Below are 13,381 nucleotides of genomic sequence, written 5' to 3'. Positions count from 1 at the left end.
GGGACTTCTTTTCAATTGAGTCTTTAATTTTCAATGACTTTGTGAAATTCTAAAGCTGGGCTGTAAATCGATTGTATTGTAATTCTAATGATGACACCGTTATTTTGCTGATTTGACCTGGTCCCTTCGTTAGTTATCCCTGTCGGATGTGTGAAACCAAATTTGTTTGTAAACGAATTTGTTTCTTGTGAATGCAGTGTAACTGAAAATCAATTCATGTTTCTGCGATTATTTTGAACATTCTTCTGAGTTATAATGCTCGGCTGCCATGAAAAACAATTTGGCTAACTAAGGCTGAGTTAAAGCAGTTCATGTTTTATATTGTCTTTGGATCTATCTTTGTAATCTTACAGTCTTGCTCTTTTCTTGTGTGCGCTTAATTTATACTTGTGTGTGATGATTCTCGACGGTCTTCTGACTGACAATGACGCTTTAAAATTATCTGAAAATCTCAGTGTTGTTTTTGTTCTCAGTGTTCGTTGCTCCCTCATTTAACAGAACTTTGCCGTGATGTTATCTGACACCTCTTCAGATTTTCAATGATGTTTTCAAATCTAAACTGAATTGCCGTATTAGAATTGTTGTTCATGGTCTATTATATAATCAATTGGTAGGTTGTTGTTGTGCTTCTAACTTCACTTCGTTAGACGAGCTGTTTTTCGTCATAATTTTGTTCGACAGGAATATGTTCTGGGGGTATTTCTCCTAATTTTTCGGCTTTGGTGACGCTATCTAAACCTTCTAATGATTAATTTGTTTTCTTTTGTTGTGATTCGTATGAGTTAAATTTCTCTAACTTAGTTATGGTTGTATATTTCTCGAACGAAGTTTTAGGGTTTGAATCCTAGTTTCAGTTGATGTTTCCGGGCATTTTTGCAATTAAGTTTTTTAACTTTCAATGACTTTGTGAGATTCTCATGCTGAGCTGTAAATCGATTGTGTTGTAATTCTAATGATGACACTGTTATTTTGTTGATTTGACCTGATCCCTTTGTTAGTTATCCCTGTCTGATGTGTGAACCTAAATTTATTTGTAAACGAATTTGTTTCTGCTGAATGGAGTGTAACTGAAAATCAATTCTAGTATCTGCAATTATTTTGAACATTCTTCTGAGTTATAATGCTCGGCTGCCGTGAAAAACAGTTTGGCTAACTTAGGCTGAGTTAAAGCAGTTCATGTTTTTTATTGCCTTCAGATTTATCTTTGTAATCTTACAGTCTTGCCCTCTTTTCTTGTGTGCACTTAATTTGTACTTGTGTGTGATGATTCTCGACGGTCTTCTGAATGACAATGACGCTTTAAATTTATCTGAATTTAAGTTTTTGTTCTCATTGTTTGTTGCTCCTTCTTTTCCAAATTTGTCAAAACTTTGCCGTGATAATATCTGACAGCTCTTCAGATTTTCAATGATGTTTTCAAATGTAAACTGAATTGCCGTATGAAAGCTGTTGTCTATGGTCTATTATATAATCAATGGTTAGGTTGTGGTTGTACTTCTAGCTTCACTTCGTTAGACGAGCTGTTTTTCGTCATAATACTTGTTCGTTAGGAAATTTTTCTGGTGGTATTTCCTACAACTTTCGGATTTGTTGACGCTATCTAAACCTTCTAATGTTCAATTTGTTTTCTATTGTTGTGATTCGTATGACTTAAATTTCTCGAACTTAGTTGTAGTTGTATATTTTTCGAACGATGTGTTATTGTTTGAATCCTAGTTTCAGTTGATGTTTCGGGACTTCTTTTCAATTGAGTCTTTAATTTTCAATGACTTTGTGAAATTCTAAAGCTGGGCTGTAAATCGATTGTGTTGTAATTCTAATGATGACACCGTTATTTTGCTGATTTGACCTGATCCCTTCGTTAGTTATCCCTGTCTGATGTGTGAACCCAAATTTGTTTGTAAACGAATTTGTTTCTTGTGAATGCAGTGGAACTGAAAATCAATTCTAGTATCTGCGATTATTTTGAACATTCTTCTAACTTATAATGCTCGGCTGCATTGAAAAACAGTTTGGCTAACTTAGGCTGAGTTAAAGCAGTTCATCTTTTATGCTGCCATATGATTTATCTTTTTAGTGTTAGTCTTTCTCTTTTCTTTTGTGCGTTCAATTTGAACTTGTTTGTGATGACTCTCGACGGTCTTCTGACTGACAATGACGCTTTAAATTTATCTGAGTTTGAGTTTTTGTTCTCATTGTTCGTTGCTTCTTTTCCAAATTTGTCAAAACTTTGCCGTGATGATATCTGACACCTCTTCAGATTTTTGGTGATGTTTTCAAATGTAAAATGAATTGCCGTACGAAAATTGTTGGTCATGGTCTATTATATAATTAATGGTTATGTTGTGGTTGTGCTTCTAGCTTCACTCCTTTGGGCGAAATGTTTTTTGTCATAATACTTTTTTGACAGTAAATTGTTCTGGTGGTATTTCCTACAACTTTCGGATTTGGTGAAGCTATCAAACCTTCTAATGATCATTTTATTTTCTATTGTTGTAATTCTTATGACTTGAATTTCTCATAATTAGTTGTAGTTGTATTTTTCTCGATCGAAAAGTTATGGTTTGAATCCTTGGTTCGAGACATTTTTTCTTGAGGTTTTAAATTTGAGTGTCTTTGTAAAATTCTCAAACTGGAATGTAAATCGGTTGTTTTGTAATTCTAGTGATGACACTGTTTGTTGATTTGACCTGATCCCTTCGTTAGTTATCCCTGTCTGATGTGTGAACCCAAATTTGTCTGTAAACGACTTTGTTTCTGGTGAATGCAGTGTAACTCTGAATCAATTCTAGTATCTGCGATTGTTTTGAACATTCGTCTAAGTTCGAATGCTCGGCTGCCATGAAAAGCAGTTTGGCTAACTTAGGCTGAGTTAAAGTAGATAATGTTTTCTTTTGCCATAAGATTTATCTTTGTAATGTTAGTGTTGCTCTTTTCTTGTGGCGTTCAACTTTTAATTGTTTGTGATGACTCTCGACGGTCTTCTGACTGACAATGACGCTTTAAAATTTTCTGAATTTGAGTTTTGTTCGCATTGTTCGTTGCTCCTTTTTTCTAACTTCGCCAAAATATTGCCGTGATATCTGACACCTCTTCAGATATTTGATGTTTTCAAATGTAAACTGAAAATTGCCGTACAAAAATTGTTGTTCATGGTCTATTATATAATTAATGGCTAGGTTGTGGTTGTGCTTCTAGGTGCACTTCGTTAGGCGAAATGTTTTTCGTCATAATAGTTGTTTGACAGTAAAATGTTCTGGTGGTTTTTCTTACAACTTTCGAATTTTTTAAAGCTATCAAACCTTCTAATGATCAATTTATTTTCTATTGTTGTGATTCTTATGACTTAAATTTCTCGAAATTAGTTGTAGCTGTATATTTCTCGATCGAAAAGTTATGGTTTGAATCCTAGTTTCAGTTGTTTCGGGACATTTTTTCTTGAGGTTTTAATTTTGAGTGTCTTTGTGAAATTCTCAAACTGGAATGTAAACCAATTGTTTTGTAATTCTAGTGATGACACTGTTTGTTGATTTGACCTGATCCCTTCGTTAGTTATCCCTGTCTGATATGTGAACCCAAATTTGTTTGTAAACGATTTTGTTCTGGTGAATGCAGTGTAACTGAAAATCATTTCTAGTATCTGCGATTATTTTGAACATTCTTCTAAGTTATAATGCTCGGCTGCCATGAAAAACAGTTTGGCTAACTTAGGTTGAGTTAAAGCAGATAATGTTTTATTTTGCCATAAGATTTATCTTTGTAATGTTAAAGTGTTGCTCGTTTCTTGTGGCGTTCAACTTGTACTTGTTTGTGATGACTCTCGACGGTCTTCTGACTGACAGTGACGCTTTAAAATTTTCTGAATTTGAGTTTTGTTCGCATTGTTCGTTGCTCCTTTTTTCTAACTTTGCCAAAATATTGCCGTGATATCTGACACCTCTTCAGATTTTTGATGATGTTTTCAAATGTAAATGGAAAATTGCCGTACGAAAATTGTTGTTCATGGTCTATTATATAATCAATTGGTAGGTTGTGGATGTGCTTCTAACTTCACTTCGTTAGACGAGCTGTTTTTCGTCATAATACTTGTTCGACAGGAATATGTTCTGGTGGTATTTCTCACAACTTTTCGGTTTTGGTGACGCTATCTAAACCTTCTAATGATCAATTTGTTTTCTTTTGCTGTGATTCGTGTCAGTTAAATTTCTCGAACTTAGTTGTGATTGTATTTTTCTCGTACGAAGTGTTATGGTTTGAATCCTAGTTTCTGTTGATGTTTCAAGACATTTTTTCAATTGAAGGTTTTAATTTTGAATGTCTTTGATTTTCTCAAGCTGGGCTGTAAATCGATTGTGTTGTAATTCTAATGATGACACTGTTTTTTTGTTCATTTGACCTGATCCCTTCGTTAGTTATCCCTGTCTGATGTGTGAACCCAAATTTGTCTGTAAACAACTTTGTTTCTGGTGAATGCAGTGTAACTGAGAATCAATTCTAGTATCTGCGATTGTTTTGAACATTCTTCTAAGTTCGAATGCTCGGCTGCCATGAAAAACAGTTTGGCTAACTTAGGCTGAGTTAAAGCAGATAATGTTTTCTTTTGCCATAAGATTTATCTTTGTAATGTTAAAGTGTTGCCCTTTTCTTGTGGCGTTCAAATTGTACTTGTTTGTGATGACTCTTGACGGTCTTCTGACTGACAGTGACGCCTTGAAATTTTCTGAATTTGAGTTTTTTTCGTATTGTTCGTTGCTCCTTTTTTACTAAATTTGCCAAAATATTGCCGTGATATCTGACACCTTTTCAGATTTTCTATGATGTTGCCAAATGTAAACTGAATTGCCGTATGAAAATTGTTGTTCATGGTCTATATAATCAATTGTTAGATTGTTATTGTTCTTCTAGCTTCTTTTTGGTGGACGAATTCTTTTTCGTCATACTTGTTCGACAGGAAATTGTACTGGTGGTATTTCTAAACTTTTCGGGTTTAGTGACGCTATCTAAACCTCCTAACGATCAATTTGTTTTCTATTGTTGTGATTCGTATGAGTTAAATTTCTCGAGCTTAGTTTGGGTTGTATATTTCTCGAACGAAGTGTTATGGTTTGAATCCTAGTTTCAGTTGATGTTTCAAGCCTTTTTTTCAATTGAGTTTTTATTTTTCAATGACTCTGTGAATTCCTCAAGCTCGGCTGTAAATCGATTGTATTGTAATTCTAATGATGACAGTATTATTTTGTTGATTTGACCTAATCCCTTCGTTAGTTATCCCTGTCGGATGTGTGAACCAAATTTGTTTGTAAACGAATTTGTCTCTGGTGAATTCTAGTATCTGCGATTATTTTGAACATTCTTATGAGTCATAATGCTCGGCTGCCATGAAAAGGCTAACTTAGCAGTTCATGTTTTTTATTGCCTTCTGATTTATCTTTGTAATATTGCAGTCTTGCTCTTTTCTTGTGTGCGCTTAATTTGTACTTGTATGCGATGACTCTCGATGGTCTTCTGACTGACAATGACGCTTGAAATTCATCTGAATTTGAGTTTTTGTTCTCATTGTTCGTTTTTCTTTTTTATCAAAATTTGCCAAAATATTGCCGTGATGTTATCTGACACCTTTTCAGATTATTTAATCAAGTGTTACGTTTTAGTTGTGCTCCTAGCTTCACTTTGTTAGGCGAACTGTTAATTCATCTTAAAACAATTTAGACGGAAAACTTTTCTGGTTTTTTTGACAACTCTCCGGTTTTGTTGACGATAATGGTCCATTCTTTCCATTGATGTGCGTCGTATGACTTAAAAGTTCTCAAACTTAGTTGTAGTTGTATATTTCTCGAACGAAGTGTTATGGTTTGAATCCGAGTTTCAGTTGATGTTTCAGGACATTTTTTTAATTGAGTTTTCAATTTTCAAGTGAAATTCTGAAATTTTTCTCTAGAATGTTCTCTTGACTTAGTGAAATTCTCAAGCTATTCTGTAAATCGGTTTTGTTGTCGTTCTAATAATGACACTGTTTTTTTGTTCATTTGTCCTGATTCCTTTGTTAGTTATCCCTTTCTGATTCTGGACCCAAATTTCTTTGTAAACGACGTTGCTTTTACATCCAAATTTCAATATTTAACTCTGATAAATTAGATTGTAAACGCGATAATTTTAGTTAATGTTTGTGGAGTTACATATTAATTATTTCTTGTATATGTTAAGTGAGAGGTAACGCAGATAGCAGACTCTGCTTATTGCAAATTGGGCTCATATGTTTAAGTTTTAACTTTTGATGAAAATTGGGAGATTTTTTATTCTTCAAAATGTAGAATATATGGGTGGCATTTGAAGTCTATCCTTCAGAGTTTTTGTATGTCAATTGGTTTAGCAGTTTTAATGGAAAATTTTTAATTGTTCGCTTCTATGGTGCGTTTATGTTGTGCATGAAGTTTGTGCAATTTTATGACACCACGGTCTTCTGACTGACAATGACGTTTTAAGTTTATCTGAATTTGAGTTTTTGTTCTCATTGTTCGTTGCTCCTTTCTTTTACCAATTTTGCCAAAATATTGCCGGGATGATATCTGACACCTCTTCCGATTTTTGATGATGCTTTCAAATGTAAACTGAATTGCCGTATGAAAATTGTTGTTCATGGTCTATTATATAATTAATGGTTAGGTTGTGGTTGGGCTTCTAGCTTCACTTCGTTAGGCGAAATGTTTTTCGTCATATTACTTGTTTGACAGGAAAATTTTTGGTGGTATTTCTTACAACTTTCGGATTTGGTGACGCTATCTAAACCTTCCTATGATCAATTTGTTTTCTATTGTTGTGATTCGTGTGACTTAAATTTCTCGATTTTAGTTGTAGTTGTATTTTTTTCGAACGAAGTGTTATGGTTTGAATCCTAGTTTCAGTTGATGTTTCAGGGCATTTTTGCAATTGAGTTGTTTTAACTTTGTGAGATTCTCAAGCTGGGCTGTAAATCGATTGTGTTGTAATTCTAATGATGACACTGTTATTTTGTTGATTTGTCCTGAGTCCTTTGTTAGTTATCCCTCTCTGACTGTGGACCCAAATATCTTTGTAAACAATGTTGGTTTTACATCCAAATTTCAATACTTAACTCTGAGAAATAACAATATAAACTTGATGTTTTTAATTTTTTTTTGTGGAGTTACATATTACTTATTTCTCGTTTATGTTAAGTAAGAGGTAACGCAGATAGCAGACTCGGCCTCAATATTAACTTTAAATTGTTCTTGCTCCGAGTAATTCAGTTTTTGGCACTGGATGTAATTGATTCCTTCTTATAGCTTAGTTGTCTATCTGATTGTTGATCGGCTGTACCTGCTGGTTTGATCCTGATTTATTAGATTTTATTTAAAATCAAGTTCTGTAATGTATTCTGACACCTGTTGTCTGATAAATGAGTGAACAAAATTAGAACTGACGCCTTAAAACTTTGAGAACTTTTGATTACTTTTGAGATCCTGTTTGAACTTCAAATATTTGTCTGATCTCACTAGTTATCGGAAGATAACATTAGACTCTTGCTCTACTGAGAGTTGACAAACGGGGTGATTTATCTAAGCAGTCATTTGTACCCAATTTTGTTACAATGTTGAATTGAGTTTTGCTGGTCACCTTTTTCGAACGAAGTGTTATTGTTTGAATCCTAGTTTCAGTTGATGTTTCAGGACATTTTTTCAATTGAGTTTTTAATTTTCAATGACAGTGAAATTCTCAAGGTAGGCTCTAAATCGATTTTGTTGTAATTCTAACAATGACTGTTTTTTTTGTTGATTTGTCCTGAGTCCTTTGTTAGTTATCCCTCTCTGAGTGTGGACCCAAATGTCTTTGTAAACGATTCTGGTTTTACATCCAAATTTCAATACTTAACTCTGAGAAATAACAATATAAACTTGATGTTTTTAATTTATTGTGGAGTTACATATTACTTATTTCTCGTTTATGTTAAGTAAGAGGTAACGCAGATAGCAGACTCCGCCTCAATATTAACTTTAAATTGTTCTTGCTCCGAGTAACTCAGTTTTTGGCACTGGATGTAATTGATTCCTTCTTATAGCTTAGCTGTCTATCTGATTGTTGATCGGCTGTACCTGCTGTTTTGATCCTGATTTATTAGATTTTATTAAAAATCAAGTTCTGTAATGTATTCTGACACCTGTTGTCTGATAAATGAGTGAACAAAATTAGAACTGACGCCTTAAAACTTTGAGAACTTTTGATTACTTTTGAGATCCTGTTTGAACTTCAAATATTTGTCTGATCTCACTAGTTATCGGACGATAACAATAGACTCTTGCTCTACTGAGAGTTGACAAACTGGGTGATTTATCTAACCAGTCATTTGTACCCAATTTTGTTACAATGTTGAATTGAGTTTTGCTGGTCACCATTTTCGAACGAGGTGTTATTGTTTAAATCCTAGTTTCAGTTGATGTTTCAGGACATTTTTTCAATTGCGTTTTTAATTTTCAATGACAGTGAAATTCTCAAGGTAGGCTCTAAATCGATTTTGTTGTAATTCTAATAATGACTGTTTTTTTTGTTGATTTGTCCTGAGTCCTTTGTTAGTTATCCCTCTCTGACTGTGGACCCAAATATCTTTGTAAACGATTCTGGTTTTACATCCAAATTTCAATACTTAACTCTGAGAAATAACAATATAAACTTGATGTTTTTAATTTATTGTGGAGTTACATATTACTTATTTCTCGTTTATGTTAAGTAAGAGGTAACGCAGATAGCAGACTCCGCCTCAATATTAACTTTAAATTGTTCTTGCTCCGAGTTACTCAGTTTTTGGCACTGGATTTATTTGCTTCCTTCTTATAGCTTAGTTGTCTATCTGATTGTTGATCGGCTGTACCTGCTGTTTTGATCCTGATTTATTAGGTTTTATTTAAAATCAAGTTCTCTGATGTATTCTGACACCTCTTGTCTGATAAATGAGTGAACAAAATTAGAACTGACGCCTTTAAATTGTTTGAGAACTATTGATTACTTTTGAGATCCTGTTTGAATTTCAAATATTTGTCTGATCTCACTAGTTATCGGAAGATGACAATAGACTCTTGCTCTACTGAGAGTTGACACACTGGGTGATTTATCTAACCAGTCATTTGTACCCAATTTTGTTACAATGTTCAATTGAGTTTTAATTTCACCATTATTGCCTGCCGGTATTCTTTTTATGAGTACATCAGTTGTATGAATTTGTCTATTTTAAATTATTCATAATTGAAAATGTTAACTACCTTTGTTCTAACCAACTATTTAATTGCTAGATTTATATATCATGACAAACGGCGGTCATGATTATTTCTGACAGCATTGTTTTCAACTGACTTGACAAAAATTTAATTAGCGTTTTCCGTATTTTGTTAATCGCATATTTTGGGGTCTTTCTCAAACCCCCTCTCCACCTTAGTGTGGTCATACAACATATAAACATGCCAAAATGGTGATTATAATTTTGGGAAAGAGCCAACTTATTAGTTATTTCAAAGTACGCAGTAATGATAACAAATCCTGTGTATCAATCAACTTGAGCCTGAACTAGACAGGACCAGTGCATTTCGAGATTGGTTTTCCTGTCGATAACATTTTTCAATTTTTTAATGTGCAAATATAATGACAATCTGTAACTATTGACTTCGTCTGGTTTCCTACATTAATTATCCCTGCCTGATTGATCTCATTCATTAAATACTGATTCTTCGAATCCAAATTCCGATCGTTTGTGGTTGCAATAAAAATTTATTTTAAGGCAAATGGTCATTTCGTAGATCCAATGTTAATGGCAATGTTTTTGATTAATGTACTATACTGTCATGCTGGTTCGAGATTTAAGCTGCAATTTTGAAATGACACAGAGTTATGTCACCATTTTAAAATAAACATTTTAATTTCTGGCTTTGGTAAATAGGATGTAGCCCATCGAGGAGGATTGGGGAGGGGGTGGGGGCCTTTGTACGCTGTCTTAAATGCGAGTTTTAATCAACTTCTGTTGCGATAATGGCAGTTAAATAAACTGCCAGTGTAATAATGAATATTACCGCACGGTTGTTATCGCCACCGAGAAGTTATTAAGTTCCGAGGCGAAGCCTGTTGCGATCATGTTTGTTTTTTTAGACTACAAGTTTATCAAACTGTTTCCATCACTAGACTACGAGTTTATCACCACTCTTTTATCGCCACTGTTTAATTAGTAACAGTGGCGATAAAAGAGTTGATAAACTCGTAGTCTAATGCTGAAGTTTTTTTCAAGTGTCGATCGGGCATTAAAATTTATTACACTGGCAGTTAATTTAACTGCTATTATCGCAACAGGTGTTGATTAAATTTTTAATGCCCGATCGACAATGGAAAAACTCTTCAGCATTAGACTACGAGTTTATCACACTCTTTTATCGCCATTGTTATTAAGTAGACAGTGGCGATAAAAGAGTGGTGATAAAGTCGTAGTCTAATGATGGAAACAGTTTGATAAACTTGTAGTCTGAAAAATAAACAAGAGTACTATCAAGCTTTTGGTTATTGGTTATTTATATGAACAGTACAGTTCTTGAAGACATTAATTTGTTTCGAAGCCTTTGACGGGGGAGGTGCGCAAATATCGGGGATGTGGGTCATTTCATACTCCAAAGTGGAGTCGGTATCAAAATCGTCGATTGGTAGTTGGGACATTTGAAGTTCCATGGAACTATAGCTTTGGAAATCATTAAAATTAGAAGTGCTCGGTCCCGCGAATGTAGCACTAATACGTTTCTTTGCTTAAGTGGATCTTTTATAAACTCTGAGAGCACTATCACTCCTTTGGCCCGAGATTTGTTTAACCTTGCGCTCACTGTGGCCAGCATCAAGGAGTGCTGTTACTTACGACGCTAATAGGATGTCCTGAACAAAGTTTTTTTTTGACAAAACTAGGAAAAATTCTGTGGTGAGCTCTGAAGGTTTTGTACAAAATGAAAGAAACTTTTGGCCAAATTACGCACAAAAAACAACAGTTGTTTGTACATAATCCGTCCAAATAACTCTGACAAAAAGAGCAGTTACAAAAGTAGAAAACAATTGGACAAATTAATCATAAAGAACCACAGTTGTGTGTGTTTTAGTTGTCCAATTGTTTCAGCGTCTGAAAATGCACCTGTTTTACCGAGCTCAATTACAGATGCAAAAAACTATTGTTTTATATTGCCAGAAAAACACTATCCCAATAGCAGCTTGTCGTGGGGTCCCGTTAAAACGCCTAGCTGATAAGTTTTTTCATCCGCTTGTCAAGTGCGAGTTGAAAATCTCTGTAATTTGCGTCATGAAGAACATCAACTTCTAGAACATGTTCCAATTTATTTGGAGGTTTTTCAGAGCAAGAATTGCACCCCCTCAAGTTCATTGTGTGTGGATCAGTCATATTTTGAGAATTCAAACTTTTTTCCACCCTTTACTCCACCCGTTTACCCCACCCACCCATCCCTCCTTAAAAAAAACAACCATGATTTCATCAAAAATTTAACAAAAATTAGAAAGCAATTGGAACTTTTTCCTTTTTGATTGGTCCTTCAAATACATTAATTGAATTGAATTAATTAAAAAATTGAATTCTGTTGCAAATTCTGAAAATGTAGTGGAGTTTGTGGTGAAAATTCTTCGCCATTGCTCGTTTTGACTTCACTAACGAACATTTTCAAATAGTTATTTGTGGCTCCTGGAAAAGTATCAAAAATGCTATCCAAAGATACTTTCAAAAGTGTTTCATCAGTTTACACACCCATGAAAAATTACGCCGGGAATTTTTGCTTAAAAAAGAGTCACTCATTTTGACTGTGTTCAATTTTGAAATGATCGCAACAGGGTTCGATTAAAAAAATTACCACATGGTTGTTATCGTCCTCGAAGTTATCATAACAACTCGGCTTTGCCTCGGTGTTTGATAAATTCTCGTGGCGATAACAACCGTGGTAATATTAGTTACTTGGGTTTCCAAAAGTTTACTTCAATTTACGGATCTTTTCCGTTTGTGCCCCCCCCCCCCCCAGCTTAGTGGGCGCATATTATTTGCACCCCCCAGACGCACCTGCCATATTTTTACATGATGATTTACTATGTAATGGCACGTGCTCTGTAACTGGGGGGCGCATAACGTACTGGGGGGGCACAAACCGAAAAGATCCCATTTTGCTTTCACGTGCCTTTGGCATTTGTCTGCTTGATTTCGGTGATTTTGCTTAGATTATGTTTCAATCTTAGCGTGGAAATTAGAACAAAAAATTGTCGATGTTGATAGTAGAATTATCTGGCTCAGTAAAAGTTGGCACTACAGACGTCTGGCGTTTTAAAGACGTCTTGCGCCGCGTGGTCTTTAATTTGCAGCATGGGCTTCCAATGCCAAAATGCATATCAAGCCAGCATCCCCCTCCCATTTTTGGCTGGATTGTTTTCCATGTGTCAGAATACAGTGCATTGGTTGCTTTCGAATATCGTAATATCATGTAATCGATCATGTAATAACCTTAGGCAATAATGTTTGAAGTCCAGCATGTAACAGCTTGAGGTCCAGCAGGCTGCCAATAATTACATAGGTGACGTTTTGTTGTAGTTCTGATAACTGTACGAGGCTTAAATAATATTGTTTTTGTTTTTTTTTCAGGTGTGCAGCAGGGTCAAGACATGAACAAACTGTTCAAATCGGAATGGGAATCTCTCGAGATTGTGAGTCACGAATTCGCACATGTTGAAGATGAGCTGCTGCGAGGGTGGCACATTCCCGACAGATTTCTTACCAACTCCATCAGACCCAGTAACACCCAGCACTCTGCAGTCAATTCATATTAAAGTTTTCCACTATCATGCACATTGAAGTACTTCTGGATAACTGACGCAATTACTCGAGCTCACCCTCACTATCTGTGAAATTGGGGTGCTACACGAGATTCTCTCGTGTAGCACCTCACAAATGTGATATCTTCGGCTAATAGTCTACCTAAGTGTCTACCTGTGTCATTATTCCTATTGTTACCTAAAAAAATACATAAACTCAAACTACAACCTACATTGAATGAGCGCAAGCAAATTATGAATGAACGCAATTCTTGTATTAGTTTGTTCTATGTAATTTTTAATGAGTTCTGTTTGTCCTTGCGTGATTAACATATTTAATGTTCCCTCTTCTGTATGATTTAATTAAAATCTTTTATTTGGAAAGTGTTATTTTTCAGGACGAGAGAAGCGAAGAGAGAAAAAATATTTTAAGCTCACCCGTTTCGTGCGTGAGAGTGGATGCGCTGTGCATAGTATATAAACTTGTAATAAAAGGAAACAATTTGTAATAAAATTTGTAACAATTTAGGAAACAATCACAATTAATTGA

General features: G+C 34.8%; 3 protein-coding genes across 3 annotated transcripts in view; 1 reads left to right on the top strand and 2 right to left on the bottom strand.

Moving 5' to 3' along the window:
* LOC142342837 (ER membrane protein complex subunit 3-like) overlaps positions 1-13,215 on the top strand; it is a 184,743-nt gene extending 171,528 nt beyond the window's left edge. The window contains exon 4 of the mRNA XM_075394438.1: positions 12,662-13,215. Within this exon, the coding sequence (XP_075250553.1) occupies positions 12,662-12,846 (185 nt within the window). The 3' untranslated portion in view covers positions 12,847-13,215. The remainder of the gene's footprint in view (positions 1-12,661) is intronic.
* Positions 1-13,381, bottom strand: part of LOC142342839 (small nuclear ribonucleoprotein F-like) — a 537,554-nt gene that overhangs the window by 244,331 nt on the left and 279,842 nt on the right. The gene's annotated exons all lie outside the window — the stretch shown is intronic.
* The window catches only part of LOC142342838 (vesicle transport protein GOT1B-like), a 456,129-nt gene that overhangs the window by 162,906 nt on the left and 279,842 nt on the right, over positions 1-13,381 (bottom strand). The window lies entirely within an intron of this gene.

This window comes from Convolutriloba macropyga, chromosome 7 (genome assembly GCF_964194025.1).
Source record: "Convolutriloba macropyga chromosome 7, txConMacr16.3, whole genome shotgun sequence".
Classification (NCBI taxonomy): Eukaryota; Metazoa; Xenacoelomorpha; order Acoela; family Convolutidae; genus Convolutriloba; species Convolutriloba macropyga.
Note: the sequence above shows the minus strand (reverse complement) of the source record. Positions and strands in the feature narration are given on the sequence as shown.